This window comes from Equus asinus, chromosome 12 (genome assembly GCF_041296235.1).
Source record: "Equus asinus isolate D_3611 breed Donkey chromosome 12, EquAss-T2T_v2, whole genome shotgun sequence".
Lineage (NCBI taxonomy): Eukaryota > Metazoa > Chordata > Mammalia > Perissodactyla > Equidae > Equus > Equus asinus.
Genome location: NC_091801.1, coordinates 30,263,280 through 30,283,555, shown reverse-complemented (window position 1 = coordinate 30,283,555; position 20,276 = coordinate 30,263,280). Strand labels below are relative to the sequence as shown.

The following is a 20,276-nucleotide window of genomic DNA, read 5'->3' as shown; positions in this document are numbered from 1 at the left end:
GTAAAATGTTATATTTAACATCTTGTGCCTATAAAGTGAAAATTTTGCTATATACAAGAGGCCTTGATATTAAGTAAATACCTGATAGATGTGGATAAACATAAGCAATAAGGCAGGATCTGTTAAAATCACTGTCAGATGATGATGCCAGCTAAGATTTATCAAGTGCTTACGACACAACGGGCACTGCTTCACCAGCTTTCCATGCACTGATTCAGTAGACGTGGAAGACACCTTCTAGAGCAGGCACCATTATTTTACAGATGAAGACACTGAAGCAGAGAGATCTAAGTAATGTCTCCAAAATGACACTGCCCATAAGTGGTAAAATCAGGATTCAACCCCAGGCAGTTTGCTTCCAGATCCATGCTCTTAACCAAAAAGAAATATTGCAAACTCAGAAGCATTAGCTGAGATTTCTTGTCCAGGTAGATGTGTTCTAACGCAATTGACACCTGATTCCTTTCAGTGAGCATCCTCCACAAACATGAGACTATGATCTACCAATGTCATTCAGCTCTGATTCATTGTATAGTGATTATCTATGATACTGGTCTTGGTCGGCCAAGGGTCTTGACATGCAGCATGATGTGACTTCAAAATTGAGCACACTAGATGGTCTGGAGACAATCTTTCATCACATAAAAAAAAACTGCTTTAGAATATAAGAGACCCAAAGAAAGAATGGAGCCCTCCAACAAGACTATTTTAATTTTATTCCATTTTCCCCCTCTATTTGCTGCACAAATTAATCTTCTGCCAACACTGGTGGATCTTTTATTCCATTGCCTCTGCACACATTGATCCACAGCAACTCCCTCCTGGAAATTCACATGTATCTTGATTCCCTCTTTGAAAAACCTAATTGAAATCCATTTCTTTTAGGATGTCATTGTCTGACAATGATTAGAGGAATGTAGTGGTTAAGTTTATAAGTGTAGCATGAAATATAAAAATCAATCCTTTATTTGTCCTGGGAAGAATCATCCATCTTCCTCTATTATTTAGCCCATTCTTCTTAGTCTCATAATGTATATGCAGCATCTCCTCTTGAATCCGAGTTATTATGCACAAACACCTAAGGCTCAGAAGAGCTCTTGCAATTTTATTCCCATTTATTGTGTGCTTGAAGAAACAAAATCCTATGTGTAAGTAATCCTTTTAAAAAAATGGTTCTCTGATAAAGTTTGACATTTTGTAAAATTTACCAAGTATTATAGCTTAACACCTGCAGTGCCTATGCTGGAAACTCATTTTACAGTTTCAGAGGAAAAAGATTATGCTTCATTAAAAAAAGAGTACCATGCAAGATAAGCTACGATTTTAGCAACTGCCCTGGCACTATAACCTGGAAAGTCCCTGCTACCCGTATTCAATGATCTGCACTGACAGTATCATGAACTTCCCTAATAAACTGGAGCATTCAGACAACTGCTAAAGCAATAAATAGCATTTATAAAGTCCAAAGTGACCACTCTCCTCCTCCCCCCTCATAAATTTCTATTAAGACCAAGGATATTTTCACAGCTTTATCTTTTACCAGTAAGCAAAACTCCAAGAACCTTGGCTGCAGGTCAGAGTTACCTGGGAAGATCTTAAAAATCTTGACACACAGATTTTGCCTCAGGTCAATTAAACCAGACACTCCAGGGGTGGCACCCAGGCAGCAGTATTTTCTAAAGCACCAGGGTGATTTCCATATGCGGGCCAGTATGAGAATCGATGTCTTAGAAATACAGGGAAAACATCAAGTTTCTGTTTGCATGGGGTAAGAAGGAATATGTCCAAACTCTGACAGCTTTGCTCATCTGTACTACCATGCATCTGTGAACCCAATTTTGAAGGGCCTCCAGCCAAATGAAGTTGTTATGATTGAGACATGGAGATTAACCCCTAAGGGAAAAAGAGTAACGAGCCAGCATATGTCTCTAATAATTCAGGGAGAAAGAAGAGGTACGAGGAGGTGTATCTTGGAATTGCCAGGAAGTGTATTTTAAAAATCCACATGCCTGTGGTTCTTTACTTCATCCACATCCCTCTAGATTCTGACAAGGATTTCCAGAATAGGAGATAGGTCAGGTGTCTGTTTTGGGTAACGTCATTATCCCATTCTTTGTTTAGATGTGGAAAGGAACACAAAAGTGTTTTATTTCTCATCTTCCATGGATTTAGGCATTTTATTTTTATTGACTTTTGGCTTTTCCCTTAGAGGTGTGTCCTACTCACTCCCAAATTAAGAGTTTGTATAATCAGAAGTTTTAAAAAATGGAATGAAAATGACTACCCTTACCTTCCCTGACTTTGGTTCCTCCAAGAACTATTGCAGATATGCCAACAGATGAAGACAGAAGCCAAATGCAGATATTGATGATCTTTGCCTTCAAGGGTGTGCGGAAGTCCAAAGCCTTGACAGGGTGGCACACAGCAATGTATCGGTCCACACTCATCATGGTCAAGGTGAATATGCTGGTAAACATGTTATAGTAGTCAATGGAAATGACTATCTTGCACAGCACATCCCCAAATGGCCAGGAATTCATCAGATAGACCGTGCTCTGGAAGGGCATGGTTGTAGTAACCAAAGCATCTGCCAAAGCCAGGTTAAATATATAAATGTTAGTTGCTGTCTTCATCTTCGTGTATCTAAAAGACAAGAAATAAGATCAGTTCTCTCCATCTTCAAGTCAAATCCATGAGGTGAATGTGTTTGTGACAGCCTTTGGACTGTTTTTCATTCACATATTCTTCACACATTTATTGAGTGTCTAATATATGAAAGGACTGTTCTAGACACAAGGGGTAGAAGAAAAATGGGCAAAAATCTCTGACTTTATTTAGGTTTTTTTTCTAGTGCTTTGCTCAAAAAATATTTAAATAAAAATGAAAACAGCATAGATACATAAATAGATAAATACACATATACATCTTTTCAACAGATTTGCATATAATACAGGTCTTTATTTTGTGGTTGAAAATTCATTTTAATCCTACCCCGAGTTGCTTGGCTTTAAGCATTTTTTCTAAATACTTTATTCTTTTTCTTTCACTATGTAAAACAAAGACAAAACACATTCAGTTCTCTTCACGGTGACTTTGAGAAATCAATCATTGTAATTACAACGTCTTTTGAAGATGCAAAATAGTTTTCATTTTTTAAATATATTCAATTTCAATGACTAAAACACAGTAAAGTTTGTTGATTGTTGTTTGCAATGTGCCACTAGTTTTTCATTTTAAATGCCTTACATAGATAAAGCAGGCTGTGTTCTTGCCTTATACATGTCATAGCACTAAATGTAATCTGGTATAATAGGTGAGAAATAATTGTTTTCTTCTTTACTCTTATCTTGAGAGACTTTTAAAGCACATAATTTGTTTCATCTTTCAATGAGGGGATAGTAATTTTCAAAGTCAGAAAGATTGCCTTTAAGCCAAAATTATTCTTTGCATTATAACATGAAGTTTAGAACAACTGCATTTTCAACTAAAACTGAAGAGGATTGTTTTATTTAGAGAACGCTTCCTCAAGGATCTACGGGGCATGAAACGTTTCAAACTATATCCCCAGCTTTTCAGAGTCAACTGCTAAGATATGTTAGAAAAATTCATATGTTAATACATTCTACACACCTCATATTTATAGACCACATCACAATTAATTCAGCCATGCGCCATATTCCTTCAAGGAGCTTCAATGCTACGGCCTTGACTTTTATTAAAGGTCATCTATAAGGAGCTGTCTTATGGAAAACTACTTCTGCTTTGGCTATAAAATCAATATCAATAGTATTTATTGATTATTACATTGGTATCTTTCAATACACAAATTTCCACATGAGAAACTTCTGACATGACATGATAGTACAGCCTTGGCTCCGCTTGGAGGCAGCGTGGTATAATGTGAAGTCAAACAGTACTGAGTCTGAACTCAGTACATGACTTTTGCGAGTTTCAGTTCCTGTTAAAGATAATACAACTGAACCAGCAGTACATGAGACAAAGACAGTAGATGACCTGACTCAAAATACCTGACACAGAATCGCACTTCACTCTCAGCATCCCACTGCCTCCCACATCAATTTTCCCCTGCTCTCTTCTCTTCTTGTTAAGAAAAAGATTTGTCTGTGTTTTGATGAAGGCATTGTAAAGACTGGTACTGGAGTCGGGATCTGTTGGTTTCCATTCTGATGTCTGTTAACTAAACAGTACTTTAATCTGGAGCATGAGGACTTTATTTAAAAATATGTTTTGTCTTTACAGTTTTTACTCAAATATTATTAAAGGACCTGTAAGTTTTAGAAAGTGATCGAATGTGCATGGCCAATGCTCAAAGCATAGGCTTTATAAAGACGCATAACTAAGCAAGTACACTTACCAAGACAAAGCCAAATGCTTTTTTGTTTTTAAGTATACTTTTATTTGGTGAGGAAGATTGGCCCTAAACTAACATCTGTTGCCAATCTTCCTCTTCCCCTCCACCCACCAAAGCCCCAGTACATAGCTATATATCAGAGTTATGAGTCCTTCTAGTTCTTCTATGTGGGATGCCACCACAGCATGGCTTGATGAGCAATGTGTAGGTCTGCGCCCAGGATCCGAACTGGTGAACCCTGGCCTGCTGAAGTGGAGCACACAAACTTAACCACTCAGCCATGGGGCCGGCCCCCAAATCCTTCTAATGAGCAAGACTGAAATGCTGTTTAACTAGTATCTTTTTAAAAATATGGACTTATGTTTCAAAATGCCTCTTATAAGTCAACCTCCCATTCTTTCAACATTTTCTCTTCGAATCCCTAATATTAGCAAGGATTTCAGCAGGCACTATCTTTGACTTCTACTCTCATATTTTGTGACTTTGATATTCTCCTTTTTCTTTATGAAGTTAGACTGATGTTCTCTGCCTTATAGTTAGGTAGACCCGGATTATAGCCCTTATATTTCCCTACAACTGACAGACTTTGGAGAGGTCACTAAAAATCCTAAGCTTCAGTTTCCCAACCATAAAATGGGAAATGCAATGAATATTTTCTTAGAGTTCCTGAGATAATTAATGAAATGCACCTGATCAGGAGAATATGTCTAACTTATTTCACCTTCTCCAACTCCTCTTCTCCCTCTTATATGGGTGGAAGCCACCAGCTGCCGTGGGAAGCAGAGAAGAAGGTAGTTTCTAGTTAACACCCATGGTAGTATTTACCCAATTCAGCTTGAATATAAAAGACAAGAGTAAAAATGAAACCTGGGACGTTACATGCTAAAAGAACATGAATGGAATGATATGTGAGTTCCAATAAAATATAATATGCATCTTTATCATAAAATGCTGAGTTGTAACCTGCTCTTAGTTTTTCAAAATTATTTATAACAAATATATATAAGAAATTGCTTAAGGTTTGAACTTATATAGAACTCAAATCCTTTCATCGATCTCAGAATAAGAGAGATGAGTACCCACAACAAAAATGTCTACAAATTGTGTTAATTGTAGCAAAAGTCTCTGCTCCCAGAGAAACAAGCTCTGCCCAGATCACTTATATAGGAGCTACCACTGCTACCATCCCCAAGGCTCAGGAGACATCCACCAGGGACCTAGAAAGGTGTCTGCTCTCTCCTGCCATGAGACTCCTGGATTTGCCAACATCCCAATATCATGGCATCACCCCCCTGTCTTGAAATGGTTCATGTTAATGACAATAATCATAACAAGCATTTATTTCAAAACACTCTGTGTCAGGCACTCTGCTGTACATTCCCCATGCTTTATCACTTTTAGTCCTCACAGCAACTCTGTGTGGTAGACATCAGTATCCCTATTAATAGATAAGGCTCCTGAGAATCACAGGATTTATATAAATTTCTCAAAGTAAAACAGTTATAAAAAGCATCACAAGAATTCAACCCCAGGGGTTTGATCCCAGTACCTGCATTCTTACATCTCCCCAGCACTTTTTAATTTACAAAACCCAGTATTTTGACTTCCATGTACGTTACTTGATTCTCACACCTGCCCTTTGAGCTTACCCAGGAGATTTATGTATTTTCCCTAATATAGCTGAGGAAAGTTGGACTCAGGTGAGTAAATGATTTATCTAATGTCAGCAGAGGCAGGAGCTCAGTGGGAGGATCCAGAAGGGGCAGCAGGACAAGGCCCCTCTTCCAGGGTTCTGGAAGACCTTATAAATCTACAACACTGAAAAGGAGAACTAAACAAGTATAATTAAAAGTAATAAACAAACTATGAGTTCAAGAAATATTTACTAACAGTCTGTTTTATACTACACTGGACTGGATCCTGTGAACACGTGATTATAAGACAAGACCCTCACCCTCAGACAGTATGGTTGAGCACTTGGGTATTGTTCATATTTAGCCAAAGTGAAACAGCAGTTAGTCCTTTCAGTCATTGTATATCCACTGGTGAAAAAAAAAAAGTAAGCTTTCTTACTATGATAGGATATGAAATTATTTTCCATTTCATCCAGACTGCTTTACAAAAATTCACAAGTATTTCAAGTAAAATGGCACCATCTGGGTGGGAAGTTTTGGCTTGTATGGAGAAGCTGGAGGTGGGCTGGCAGCGAGTGGTTGCACTTTTTAGGGTACACACCGTAGGAACATATGGCACTAAAAGAGCAAAGTCTGTGGGCCGTCCTCACCAAACTTGACAATGTTACAAATCCAGAAACAACAGTACGGTGTACTAGGCAGGATGCATAGGGCAAGCCAGGAAGACGGGTCAAATAGGGTACTCAGGGTATTCATGAGGAAGGTCACTGCTGGGCAACATGGCGGAGGGTTTCTCTGGGAGGTAGAAATGTTTGCCATCACACCTTAACTCAACACCCTCCCAATGTAGTTCTCTTGACAGAGAATTGAGCAGTGGCTTCTAAATTAGCAATCATAAATGCCTGTGTGATGGCAAGGGGAACAAAGTTTTCTGCTGAGCTATCAGGAACCAGTATCACCAGGCAGGGTTTCTGGGAGAGTGTAGCACTTTCAATGCAAGAAATGAGGCACCAGCAGGAGGAACAGTGACCTTGTGACACAGTGGTCTCAGGGCTTCTTGTCCTTTCCATGTGCTTGCTGTGCTCAGACAATATGCAGGTAGAAGAGACCATTCCTGGATTATTAGCATCTCTTGCTATTGAGATGAACTGCCCAAGTGGCTTCTTTTTTTTTTTTTGGCTGGGTATAGTGTACTTTATTGATGGTACATGATAAGGTAGGGCTCCCCAAACCCCTCCCCTTCTTCAGGGGGTCTGAGATGGAAACTGTGGAGGTCAGGAGACTCTCAATATGTTAGGGGATCAAGTTGAGGCAAGCACTCCCAGCAGCTGAGGGCCTTTCTCCTTCTCTCACTGGGTGATTGGTGGTCCAGGGGGCTCTTACTCCTTGGAGGCCATGTGGGCCATAAGGTCCACCACCCTATTGCTGTAGCCAAATTCACTGTCATACCAGGAGATGAGCTTGGCAAAGTGGTCATTGAGGGCAATGCCAGCCCCAGCATCGAAGGTGGAAGAGTGGGTGTCACTGTTAAAATCGCAGGAGACAACCTGGTCCTCAGTGTAGCCCAGGATGCCCTTGAGGGGGCCCTCTAATGCCTGCTTCACCACCTTCTTGATCTCATCGTATTTGGCAGCTTTCTCCAGGCGGCAGGTCAGATCCACGACTGACACGTTAGGCGTGGGGACACGGGAGGCCATGCCAGTGAGCTTCCCATTCAGCTCAGGGATGACCTTGCCCACAGCCTTGGCAGCACCAGTAGAAGCAGGGATGATGTTCTGGGCAGCCCCTTGGCCATCGCGCCACAGCTTCCCAGAGGGGCCATCCATGGTCTTCTGGGTGGCAGTGATGGCATGCACTGTGGTCATGAGTCCCTCCACGATGCCAAAGTGGTCATGGATGACCTTGGCCAGGGGGTCCAAGCAACTGGTGGTGCAGGAGGCACTGCTGACAATCTTCAGGGAATTGTCATACTTCTCGTGGTTCACGCCCATCACAAACATTGGGGCATCAGCAGAAGGGGCAGAGATGATGACCCTTTTGGCTCCACCCTTCAAGTGAGCCCCAGCCTTCTCCAAGGCAGTGAAGATACCAGTGGGCTCCACAACATATTCAGCACCAGAATCGCCCCATTTGATGTTGGCGGGATCTCGCTCCTGGAAGATGGTGATGGCCTTTCCATTGATGACAAGCTTCCCGTGCTCGGCCTTGACTGTGCCATGGAACTTGCCATGGGTGAAATCATACTGAAACATGTAGACCATGTAGTTGAGGTCAATGAAGGGGTCATTGATGGCGACAATATCCACTTTGCCAGAGTTAAAAGCAGCCCTGGTGACCAGGCGCCTAATACGGCCAAATCCGTTTACTCAGACCTTCACCATCACGTCGCGGGCACGCGACTAGCAGTGTGGAAGGGAAGCGGCTGTCTGTCGAACGAGGAGGAGCAGAGAGCCCCAAGTGGCTTCTTTTTTTAACTTAAATGATGCTTCTTTAATCAGGAGCTCCTTTTTAGCTTTACGATAACATGATAAATCCATAATCTTGATAGCTAAGCATCACATATCCTTAAACACAAACACGTTTTCAGTTTTATTGATTTTAGCTATTTTTAGCTTTTACTTGCAATTGCCCCCCATGTTGACATACACACATCCTCACTTCTCTCTCTAGTTATGTTCGTGCTCCCTCTCCTGTCTTCATCCTTTCATTATTGCAACACATTTTTAAGTGCCCACTCCATACACAGTAGTATACTAGACATTGAAAATGGCTGAAAAATATATTCAATAAACAGATCCTGCTCCTAGAATCTTTTAAACTAATTGAGTCAAAATTATAATGTGAACAAGAGGAATAAACAGAAGGGAAAGACCAGTGTGTAGGGAAGAGATCTTAAAGAATGGAGAACCTGGACAGGATCTTGCACTTTGAGAAGGATGTGGATAGATAGAGAGGTTTGGGGGCAAGAGTCTTTTTCAAGGATCAGGTGTCCTGTTGCAGGGTAATGAAACGCTGGTTGTGATGGGAAAAGGGGTGTCAGGCCACAGAGGACCTTGAACACAAGGAGGATAACCCCGCATTTATTGAGGACTAATTATGTGGCAGACACTGTTTTAGGAACTTTATATTATCTGGCAAAGTTGTCATGATGATTAAATGAGACAATACCTCAAATTACTTTGCATAGGACTTGGTACTTGATAATTGCTCAATTAATGCCAGCCTCCATTGTCACCATTGCTGTTGCTGCTGTTATTATTATTATTACTGTTATTATTAATTAACTTCCACAGTCCTAATAACCCATATTACACTCCCTTAAGACACTAATGTGCTTTTCTGAAGATGATTCCCAGGGGTTCTCAGAGTCTATACCTAGTAAGTAAAGGACTTCAGGGCTGTCATGCAAATCTTCTTGAGGAGTCAGAAATTTTATCAGAGAAATAATATGATTCTTCAAATTCTGCCACTTCCAGCAGCTAAAGATCGAAAAACATTCTGAATTGTGCGGTGAAGTATGTGTCATGAGGGGAGAAAACAATTGACATGAGGACCACAGGGTATGGTCCAGAAGGGAATACTGATATACAACATCAGCATACTGCCCCTCACTGGGCTAATGTTTTATGTTTTCCAGATACATAACATTCTAGGTTTATGTTTAAAATGATGAGGAATAATAATTGCTGTACCGATGTGAATTCTCAGAACTCTTTGAAAACATAATGAGTTTGCTTCATTAAATTCTCCAGATATCTTCAGTTCATCTCAATGAAGTTAATTTGCTATACATCCTTGTGGATCATTTACTATTGAAATTATGGTTCTTTACCAAAGAGCAGTAGCTTATTAATTTTTTAGAAAGAAGGGAAATTCAGTCTTTGTTTCTCCAATGATCTGACTTTGAATTTGCCTCTATCTGAAGTATTCTAAGGGAGTCCCATTCACATAGGCATCAGGCCCCTTTGGTTCCCCAAAATTACCCTCCTAGGCAAAGAGCAAAAGTGATAAAGATAACAGGAGGAGTAGAGCCGGTGCCTGAGTTCTACCGCTGTCTACACTGCAGATACACAGCCAGATGGCAGACATGCAACACACTGCACCCCAAGCAGGCTGTCCAGGCAGGGTAGGGGTAGAGGGGAAGGAGGGGAAGGGTGAAGTGATGATTTCACTGCAAAGCCAGTGCCTCGGGAACTGTTCATCCTCTCCATAGTCATGGCCCTGACTTTCAGAATGAATGTTCTGGTGCATTCAGCTATGCACACATGCCCAACAGCACCCAGTAGAAAACTACAAATCTCAAATGACTGATGTGTTGTTTCCTAGTGTACAACTATCTGGATATCTAGAAGTACCCAGATTTAATATTTAATATCTTAAATTATTTTTCTATTTTTATACAGAAAACTGACCTAGCTGAGGTAAGACACAAGGTGCCAGCAGAGGTGCCACACAACTACTCTCCTACCTCTGTCCTCTGTTGGAGGAAGTGAGCCCTTCACTAGGTGGAAAGCAACCTAGTCAGGCAGAGAGAGCTCAGAGTTTTGTTGTGAGTTAAACGAGTTAATACTCAACAGGAGCTCAGAAAATCGTCCCTATTGTTATAGCTGATCTCTAAATGCTCGTAACTGGAGCCCTTCTTAATCTGAAGGCTTCCCTCCCCACCTTCAGACCAATCCTTTGGGATCTCTCAACTCATCACATTTTATGTTTTTCTCTTTTTTCATTTAAATTCTGACTTGCTTGACCAGTGGAGAGGATAAATACAGAAATACAAGCCTTTTACAAGATTATCCCCATGCTTAGAAATCTATTCTTCTTACATAAGTCTTCCTTATCTAAGACGTAAGCCAGCATCCCCTCCAAAGAAAGAAACAAACAAACAAAACTATTGACTGATTTTCTTTTGAGGAATAAAGGTTATTCTGAAACCATCTTTTGTTAATACAGTTCTAAACCTGTATTACTTGTACCACTGAAACTATGTAAGCCAAACTTTAGAAAGGCAATTTTCCAGCAGCCTCACAATTTTAGGTTCTTAGCTGAGCACAGAGCCTCCCAGGAAATGACAACTGAGTGTATCCACAAGCTGATCTGAAGTGAAGGAGGTGGCAACCACATAATTCACACAAAAATGCAGCTGCTCACGAGATACTGCTGGATGATTTATGGAGAGGAGCTATCATCTCCCAGCGAGAAGGTCCTCCTGAAACTAACTTTAGTATACAACTATCTAGATACCTAGAAGTATATAGGAAAAACTGTAATATCAGCACAATCAAAAAGTGATTTTGAAGACTACAATTTTGCCTGGAGTCTGTCAAGTTTAGGAGCTCTATACCTGACCATCAAATTGGGTTTTTTCTCTTTCTTTCTTTCTTGTTTTCTCCTTTCTCTTTTTCTTTTCTTGGGGGTGGAGGAGGGTAGCTGTTTAGTCTGTGATCTCTGAAGTAGTTCCAAGAGGATTTGGACTTCTGCAATCACATGTCCCACAGGGAAGAAAATAATCGCATTTAGCTAATCCATATAAACAGTTACAATGAAACCAATTCTCTCTTTTAAGAGCTTGTCAAATAATAAAAGTACTTTGAGAAATGTAAGATAGGCTCTTTTGAAAATAATTTCTGAAGTTATTTTTGCTAAGCTTGCTTTAAAGGAAATGCTTAACGTTGATTCCAAGAGGGGGTTCAGGATAGATTAAACCATATTTTTTTAATCAAAGCCTCAGGTAAGACTGATGTTAGATAGGGAGCAGCACATGGTTAATTATATCAGTATACCTCTGCCTCTTCTTTAACACCTGTCTAGGTGTGGTTTGGTGATATTATCTAAGGTAGGCTATACAGCTGTGATGCTTAAAGCAATGCCACCAGTGTCAAACACCAGCAGGATCACCCATGGTGGACAGGTTTCAGAAGAGCTTGCAGACTAAGCCAGACTAGGAAGAAGGACCTGGCCACCCACTTCCAAAAAAACTGGCCATCACTAACACTAAATTGGCCAGCCCTAGCAAAAAAGGCTATGCTGACATTTAAGAGAATATGGAATATGTGTGTACATACAATTGCAATGATTACAATGAGCACTTCACGGAGGAGGAAGAAGACCAGGGACGGAAAAGAGGTAGGCACTGTAGTAGACGCTCTGACTGGGTCATCCCATTCCTTCCTGTACTTCCCCAATTTGGTGACAGCCATACAGTTTCGACAGGACTGGCACAAGTTCACCAATGGGGCCCAGACTGGTTCAGGGGAGACCTGAGGGAGTCAGTATATGCTACGTAACCTAAGATGGTCTCAAAAGAGTAGAATGTGGAACTTCTGTCAGCAGCTTGTGGGAGAAACACTCTGTCCCTCTATTTAGGAGCAAGAAAACAGGTACCTTCGTGAGAAATAACCTCCATGCCTAGCAAGCTTGGGTGGGTTGTTTGCCTATGGAGAAGAAATTTGAGTTCAATAAATGGAACCACTTTCACTGTATTTTTGTGGTTTTGTTTTTTTCTAAGCCCCTTATAAAGTTACTCCTTTTAGAAAATTTCAACACTGTCCAGGCTGAACCATAAGGAAGCAAAAGTCTTCTACTCCCAGGGCAAGGCCAGCAGAAGGCTGATCCCTAGAGGTCTTTATTGTGGTAACAACAAATTAATGAAAACTAGTGAAAAGAGGAACAGACAAACGTAAGACCTAGGACCAAATAATTTTCTGATTTCTGCTATTCTTTTCCTAATAAATTTTTCCTTGTTTGTCTTAACTGCTAATTTACAAAGAAACATACCTTTACAAGAGTAAAAATTTCTTTAAATTAAACAAAGAGAACATATACATAATCATTGTGGAAACTGAAGCTGGAGGAGAGTGTTTTCTTAAGGAGCACAGAAAGGGGATGGGCAGTGTTTAGGGTTCATTTGTGTTCCCTGAAATTCTTATGATCAAGTCCTGGTCTCCAGTATCTCAGAATGGGACTGTATCTGAAGACAGGGACTTTAAAGAGGTAAAATTAAGGTAAAATAAAGTCATTAGGGCAGCCCCTAATCCAATATAACTAGTATGTTTATAAGAAGAGGTGATCAGGACACAGACATGCACAGAGGGAAGACCATGTGAAGACACAGAGAGAAGATGACCATCGGCAAGCCAAGGAGACAGGTCTCAGGAGAAGCCAGCCCTGCTGACACCTGGATCTTGGACTTCTAGCCTCCAGGAGTATGAGAAAATAAATTTCTATTGTTTAAGCCACCCAGTCTGCGGTACTTTGTTACAGCAGCCCTAGTGAAATAATACAGGCAGTTTCTCTAGAAACCTGAGGTACGTATGAGATAGTCACATAAAGCCAGAAGGATGGAGACCAGCTGAGTCTTTAGTGAGGGATGAATAACTTGGAGACTGATACATAGACTTAGGATTGGTCAACATTTCCCTGAAAGTTATGGCCACAAAATGGACTGAGAGTGTGATGGTCAGTCTGATGTGTCTTCTTGGTCGGGTTACAGTTCCAAGATATTTAGTCAAACACTCATCTAGGTGCTGCTGTGAAGGTGTTTTGTATATGGGTTAAAGTCCATAATCAGTTGACATTAAACAAGGGAGATTATCCTAGATAATCTGCGTGGGGCTGATCCAATCAGTTGAAAGCCTTAAGAGCAGAGCTGAGACTTCCCTGAGAAAAATAAATTCCACCTAGGATGGCAGCATGTCTTTCCTGAGGCCTGCTCTATGGGTTTCAGACTTGCCTAGCCGGCCCACAACCATGTTAGCCAATTCCTTGCAATAAATCTCTTAACATGTTCATCTCCTACTGGCTCTGCTTCGCTGGTTGAATCCTGACTCATATGGAAAGTACACAAAAAGGAGAGAAGAGAACTAAGAAGGCTCAGGATATGATCATTTAAGAAACATCAGAGGAAGAGGAATCAGTGAAGGAGACAGGAGAGAAACCCAGAGGAAGTGGAAGGAAATCAAGGACAGAGTGCTATTGGAGAAAGCGAGGGACAAAAAATTGGTCAAATATGCAAAATCTCCACAGAAGTCAAGTAGCCAGCCTAAAACGAGCATCTGAAACGTGAGTGTTATAGCTTTGGTAAAGCAGCGTCAGGGAGGGAACAAAAGTGCACTGGGCTAGGGAACAGGTGAAGAGAAGGAAACTAAGAGGAGGGACTCTTCCTCCAAGAAGCTCACCTACGGCAGACAGGAGAAGGAAAGGACATTAGCTAAGAGAACTCAGAAAAATGGAAGGTTGGTGGACGTTGACTGTAAGACGACAGAGACTTGAGTATGCCCAGGTGCTTAAGGGACAAAAGCAGTGCAGAGGGAGAGCTTACAGGTAGGGTAGAAAGAAGATAGATACCGCAAAGACGTCAGGAAAGCAGGAGGGGATGAGATTCAAAACACAGAAGCAGGGATTTGCCCTGGATAGAAGGAAGGAAGCTCTTCAACTGAGATGGAATGGAACAAGGGGAGGGTGCCTGCCAAAGCACGCATGTGGGAGAAGGAGCATTCCCAGCAGCTGGACGCTAGTGTCACAGTGAACTACAGGGTAAGACGATTGCTGACCATGAGACGAATATGGTCAGGTAGAGGGCTTCGGAATTAGTACTGATTACATTAAGGTTTTTGTTTTGTTTTGTTTTGTTTTTTTAATGGGAAATGGGAAAAGAAATTGGCTCTTTCTGGGAAACAGGAGAGAGACACAGAAAAACTAGGTAGAATTGGTGTCAGATACACTTGAAGGCAGTGACTTTGCCTTGACAAAGATAAAATTGATTTTATTAAGCAGCATTCAATTACCTGGGTATAGGAACAAGGAAGATAGGTTACTGGCTTGATCCAGGGTTAAGCTTTGGTGGAAGACAGTGGCAGAAAGACAAGAAGGCAAGACAGTTGAGTGTATCGTCAACAGAGGCTGAAGTGATGGTTCCTGGAGTCTAGGCTAGGTAAGAAAAGAAGAGAGAGTCTGGGAGAAAATGAAGGACCGCCAGGTAAGAAGGTATCCAAATGTCTGTGGAAGTGATATAGTGGAAAATGAATAGCAGAGTGGATCAAAGCACAGGACCTGGGGTCAGGCTGGTGGGACCATCCTGGCCCCACAAGTTAACAAGGTATCACCTTAGTCAATTTGTTTACTCTTTCTTTGACTTAGTTTCATCATCTGTTAAATGGGTATGTTAATATACCTATGGTTGTGAAGATTAAATAAAATAATTCACAGGAAGTAGGTAGTTTTACTGGCCTGGCACATATTAAGTGTTCATTAAATTTTAATCATTTTTGCTAGGAGGAGAGACAGCCGTATGTGTGGGAATTTGTAACAAGAATGGCAGAAAGTGTGTTTAAGATGTCAGAGGTAGGACTGTCTGGAAACCTCTAGGGTGTGGGCGTGTGTGGGCATCATAGCATTCATTGCAGGCGACCTGCGCAGGAGGAGGTGAAGAGAACAGGTTAGGACCCTGAGTGTCACACCCAAGGGCACATCCATGGTGTTAAGACCCAGGGACATGAATCAAGGGGCTGAGGTAAGAATTTCCCACCCAAGGACCACAAACCCCAAAGCCTGGAGAAAGGCAAGATTGGAGTGCTTAAATTTTAAGGTTTTCACAGTGAATATTCAGGAATTATGGCAGTTAGTATACATTAAATGATGAAAACCCTTGAAACTTTAAGTATCTTCAGAAGATATGGGCAGCATTCCAGGTGCCCAAGGTAGGAAAAGCTACTTGTAAGGCAGGTTTAAAGAGTCAAAGCTTTTCCCACAATTCTCACTTTCTCCCCAGGTCTGAGCTGGCCATCCTATACCCACACCTGCCCCACCATCCGAACATCTAAATTCCATCTCCAGAATGATGTCCTAAATGACTGAACCATGTACACCAGGATCCTTTTGATGTATAATATTTTAAAAATAGGATTCTTCTCAAAAGTGACCCTCATTTTTTAAGCAATGTTGCTCAGCCCTCAACATCAATTATGATAGCTGCATTTGAATTCCACACTCTGGGTCTGCTCTCAGTTCCAGTGAGCATACCATAGCCCTCTTGATGCCACCCTCTCTCGAATCTTCAGTCCTTTCTTCTCCTGAGTGAAATAAACCCAAAGCTATCCACTTCTCTTCTGAGGTTTTATTTCTCAATTCTTTGACCATCTATAAGTCTGAACAAACACTAAACACTCCTTAATCCTTTTAGCGATAGTTTTAAGTGAACTATTGTTTTAGTAGGTTAGCATTTCAAGATGACAGTATAATTCTTCACTTTTCATTTATTATCAAAGTTAATCTCCAAGTAGTTGAGAAGAGGGTGGGAGGATGGATGCTGCTGCAATGTGAACTAACTTCTTTTGGTTTTTTGAGCTGAATTCATCCCCTGCTAACAAATTTTAGTCCTGGATATCTTTAGTCCTAGACAATTATGATATATATATTTATATTTAAATTGTCACATATATTTATATTTAATTTACATTTCTTTAAATTTATCACTAAAAGTCCTAGTTAATTTACAATGATTCCATTTTTTTCTTTTCTTTTTTTTTTCGGTGAGGAAGATTGGCCCTGAGCACTAACATCTGTTGCCAATCTTCCTGGTTTTTTTCCTCCCCAAAGCCCCAGCACATGATTTTATATCCTAGTTGTAAGCCATTCTAGTTCTTCTATGTGAGATGCCACCAGAGCATGGCTTGATGAGCGGTGTGTAGGTCTGCACTCCGGATCCAAACCAGTGAACCTGGGCCAGACGTGAAGCATGCGAACTTAACTGCCAGGCCATGGGGCCAGCCCTTACAATGATTCTTGTTTCCTTCTAACACATCTAATGTTCCCCATGGAGTTGTCTTTGCACATATTTTAGGATTCTTCATTCTTTTAAATCCTTGTCTGTAGTGCTGTATAAAAATTTATAAGAAGCTCTTCTCAAACCCAAAACTTCAGGTGTTCATTCAAATGACAGTAAGATGTATCTGTTTTACTCAAGCATTTAAATTTGATATGAGTAGGAACAGAGTTTTTTTTTCTTGACGTCCTCCTTTTGTGTAACAATGTTTCATTACAAAATGGCCTATGTACCAAAGATCTCCTAAAAACCTTAATTATAATTTAGACCACAGCTGTCTTTTCTTTTCCTTTGGTTACCATAATCTTCTCTCTAATGGAGAGCAGCCCTGAAATTACTAATGACTTGAAAAAATTTGCCTTTAAAACATTCCCCTCTTCTGTAGCCTTTACTCATCACTGATAGAATTCCTGTAAAATGCAATAAGCAATTATGGAAACCAAGGGTATCAAGCTACAAACACGAATGGGAGGTGAAATAAGCTTTATAATATGTATTCGGAGGTTTAAATGATTGTTTTCAGTTCCAGAGCACAGATAAAGATGAAAGACCTGACATTCCCAAGACAAACAAAAAGGAATAAATGGGCATTTTTATGATGATGATTTCCCAAGAGAAAGAGTCATGCTACTGTAGATATTGTTCTCTAAGTTCATCATAAATAAAGAGTCTGTTTCAAAACTAAAGTCAGGATTTAAAAAAGAGAGAGAAATTAGTTCTTCATCCTTTCAATGCTCCTAAACAGAATGACTGCATCCTTTATTTCACAGGGACTTCTTAAAGGAAGGTAAGCTTTTTATTCACTCTCAGAGGTCTATTTCCAAAGCATCAAGTCTCCCAGAAGGTGAAACACATATATCTCAAAGGGCATCCAGAAAAAGCCTTGGGATTTTTTTTCTTCTCTTGTTTTCTTTGTGGAAAGAGGCCAAAATAAGAATCACTTCACTTACTAGAAAATTAGCGTGTATGTGGATATTTGGATATTTATTATTGGAAGTTGACTTCAATGTAATTCCACAAAAGAACAATAAAATAAAACCTGCAGTTTCTCACGGTGGAAAGTAAAAAGCAAAGCAATTTTGAAAATCTCCATAACCCATACTTTAGAGGATAAATATTGGAGGACTTATTTACAAAAGTCACTGATATTCTAAACAAATAAATGGAATTTCAGTACTAAAAAGGCTCATGTATAGATACCAACAATCCTAAACAGTATAATAGCTTTTGCTTCATAAACCATAACAGTGATCTTATGAGTCACAGAAAATTCTGAATTATCTTCAGTGCTTTCGTTGGGCCTAAATTTTATCTTAAGAAAGATTTGCAAAGGGCAAAACAAAGTGCTCAAACTGGCGCAGGCAACCAGGCAAAGGGCCAGGCAGAAGGACAGTTTCCTTACCAGGAGATACTGACCTTGTTCCACACCCTAGCACTTTCCCGGTCCACGCAGTTTTCAGTGGCCTCTGGCCGCTCGCATTCCCCCTGTGTGAATCTCTCAGTCCCGCACCAAAAACTCTCCCAGGAAATCCTTCACTTCTTCTAAGATACCACCCTCTCAGAAGCTCTGGAGCCCTGTACGACGGAATAGAGTCCCCCCCATCTGGCTGGCGCCCCACCATCCATCCTGGTGGCCGGGCTCGACCCTCCCTCCCGGCTCTGGCCACTGCGGCGCCCGGACCCCGCGCTCACCGGATGATCACGAACATGACCAGAGAGTTGCCCACTAAGCCCACGACGAACACCACGGAGTAGACCGCCGTGATGATGACCGGGATGGCCGGGGAGATGTGCGCGGGCTCCAGAGGCGCGTCCTCGGAGCCCGCGCTGCTGTTGCCGTCCGGCTCGGCCCAGCCCGGGAACCAGCCGCTGTCGTTGGGGAGCAGGCAGGTGCTCGGGGCGCAGGTGGGGCCCGGCTCCCCGCGGAAGATCTGAACCGGCGACTCCATGGTCGGGCGGCTGCAGCTAGAGGGCGAGGAGAGGCGGCACCTGCAGGGCTGCGGGAGCGAAGGAACTGGCTGGACCCGAGAGGCAAACTTTGCCCACGCCCAGGCCAGTGTGCGGAGGCCTGCGACGCTGGGATCCCAGGCCTCGCTAATGCCCACCCTGGCCATAGGTACCCGGGAGCGGGACAGGGAAGACGGACCTCTCGCTGCCACCCTGGCCAGCAGACGCACCGCTGGGTGCCGCGTGGGGCGGAGAGCGCTTGCTCCTTTTCCCAGGCTCCTGAGACGCCACTCTCCCTTTCCTAGGCATGGTCCCCTGGTGGAACTGTCCCCAGACTGCCGCTCTGAGCCACACAGGGACAAGAGACTCCTCGAGCACAGAGCCCTCGCTCCCAAAGACTGCTCCTCGAAAGCCCAAAGCTCACCTCTGGCTCCCGGAGACGCGCGGAGTAGTCCAAGGAGCGCCCTGGCGGGTGCTGAACACCGCGTTCCCGGGTGCCGCTCAGCCGGGGTGGCCGCTCTCCCGCAGCCCCGCGCCGCCGGCTCTCACACCTGGGCCGGCGCTCTGGCCGAGGGTGCCTTTTCAGCCGACCGCCGTCCCCAGCGCTCAGCGCGCTGCTCCCACTTCTGGCCGCGATTCAGCCTGGCCGGACGGGACGCGGCCAGAGCCAGAGAGCCTCGGGCGGGCGGAGAGCCCCGTCGGCCCGCTCCGCCCCGCGCCGCGCCGCGCCCCGCCCTCCGCCCTCCAAGGGCCCTCCGGCGGAGGCGGGGGCCGCCCGGCGCCGGGAACTTCCCAGGCGGTGCACAGCCTCCCTCTGACGGCCGGGCAGCCTCCCAAACGGCCGAAGACAGGGAGCCTGTGCTTTTTAGACTTAGTAATAAGGAAGGGTGTGCCTATTCAGTGCTGTGCATCTGGATTATTTATGCATAACATGTCTAGAACTTGTAGGCATAATTCTCAAGACACATCTTTCAAGTGAGGAGAAAAATCGTAGTTTTGTTAATTTGAATGACCTATCTAAATAAATTAGCAAAATGATCCAACGAGAATAAGACCAGGTCATAAAATGCTAATGATTTAATATACATATATAGAATATTTCTGCTCATTCTTTTTCTTTCAGTCCCTTCTAACTGGAGCGACACGCAGAGTGCACCTTACAGGTATTACATGTCCTGCATGGTATCACCTGTGGAAAAACAAAAACTCTCTCCTTACACTCAGGTCTCGGTGTTGGTCCAAGTAGGTGAGGATCTCTTCTTTCTCTTAGAATAATCCCTACAGCCATCATGTTCTCTTCACTTCTCGCTCATCATAGCGCCTTCTCTATGATACCTCTGAGAACCTGAACCCCCACAGAGAAATTTAATCATCTCTTTGCATAGCTCTGCCTGTCCAAGGATTCTGTCAGATTCTGTTGGGTGAAAGAGGACCTCAGGCAAAGGGATCCACCCACGGGCAGTGAAGAAAAGGAAGGAAAGCACACGTGGGTTGGAGGAGGAGA

The 20,276-nt window shown here is 42.5% G+C and overlaps 1 protein-coding gene and 1 pseudogene across 2 annotated transcripts in view; both read right to left on the bottom strand.

The window, feature by feature from the left end:
• The window catches only part of OPRK1 (opioid receptor kappa 1), a 32,267-nt gene extending 12,785 nt beyond the window's left edge, over nt 1-19,482 (bottom strand). The window contains exons 1-3 of one of the 2 annotated variants that reach the window (XM_014838770.3): nt 19,197-19,482; nt 18,518-18,822; nt 2,291-2,643 (exon numbers count right to left, since the gene is read on the bottom strand). In XM_014838770.3, the coding sequence (XP_014694256.1) occupies nt 2,291-2,643; nt 18,518-18,774 (610 nt within the window). In that variant the 5' untranslated portion in view covers nt 18,775-18,822; nt 19,197-19,482. The remainder of the gene's footprint in view (nt 1-2,290; nt 2,644-18,517; nt 18,823-19,196) is intronic. The other variant, XM_044744148.2, reaches the window with a different exon arrangement.
• LOC106829586 (glyceraldehyde-3-phosphate dehydrogenase pseudogene) lies at nt 7,191-9,722 on the bottom strand (annotated as a pseudogene).
• Nucleotides 19,483-20,276: the final 794 nt, after the last annotated feature.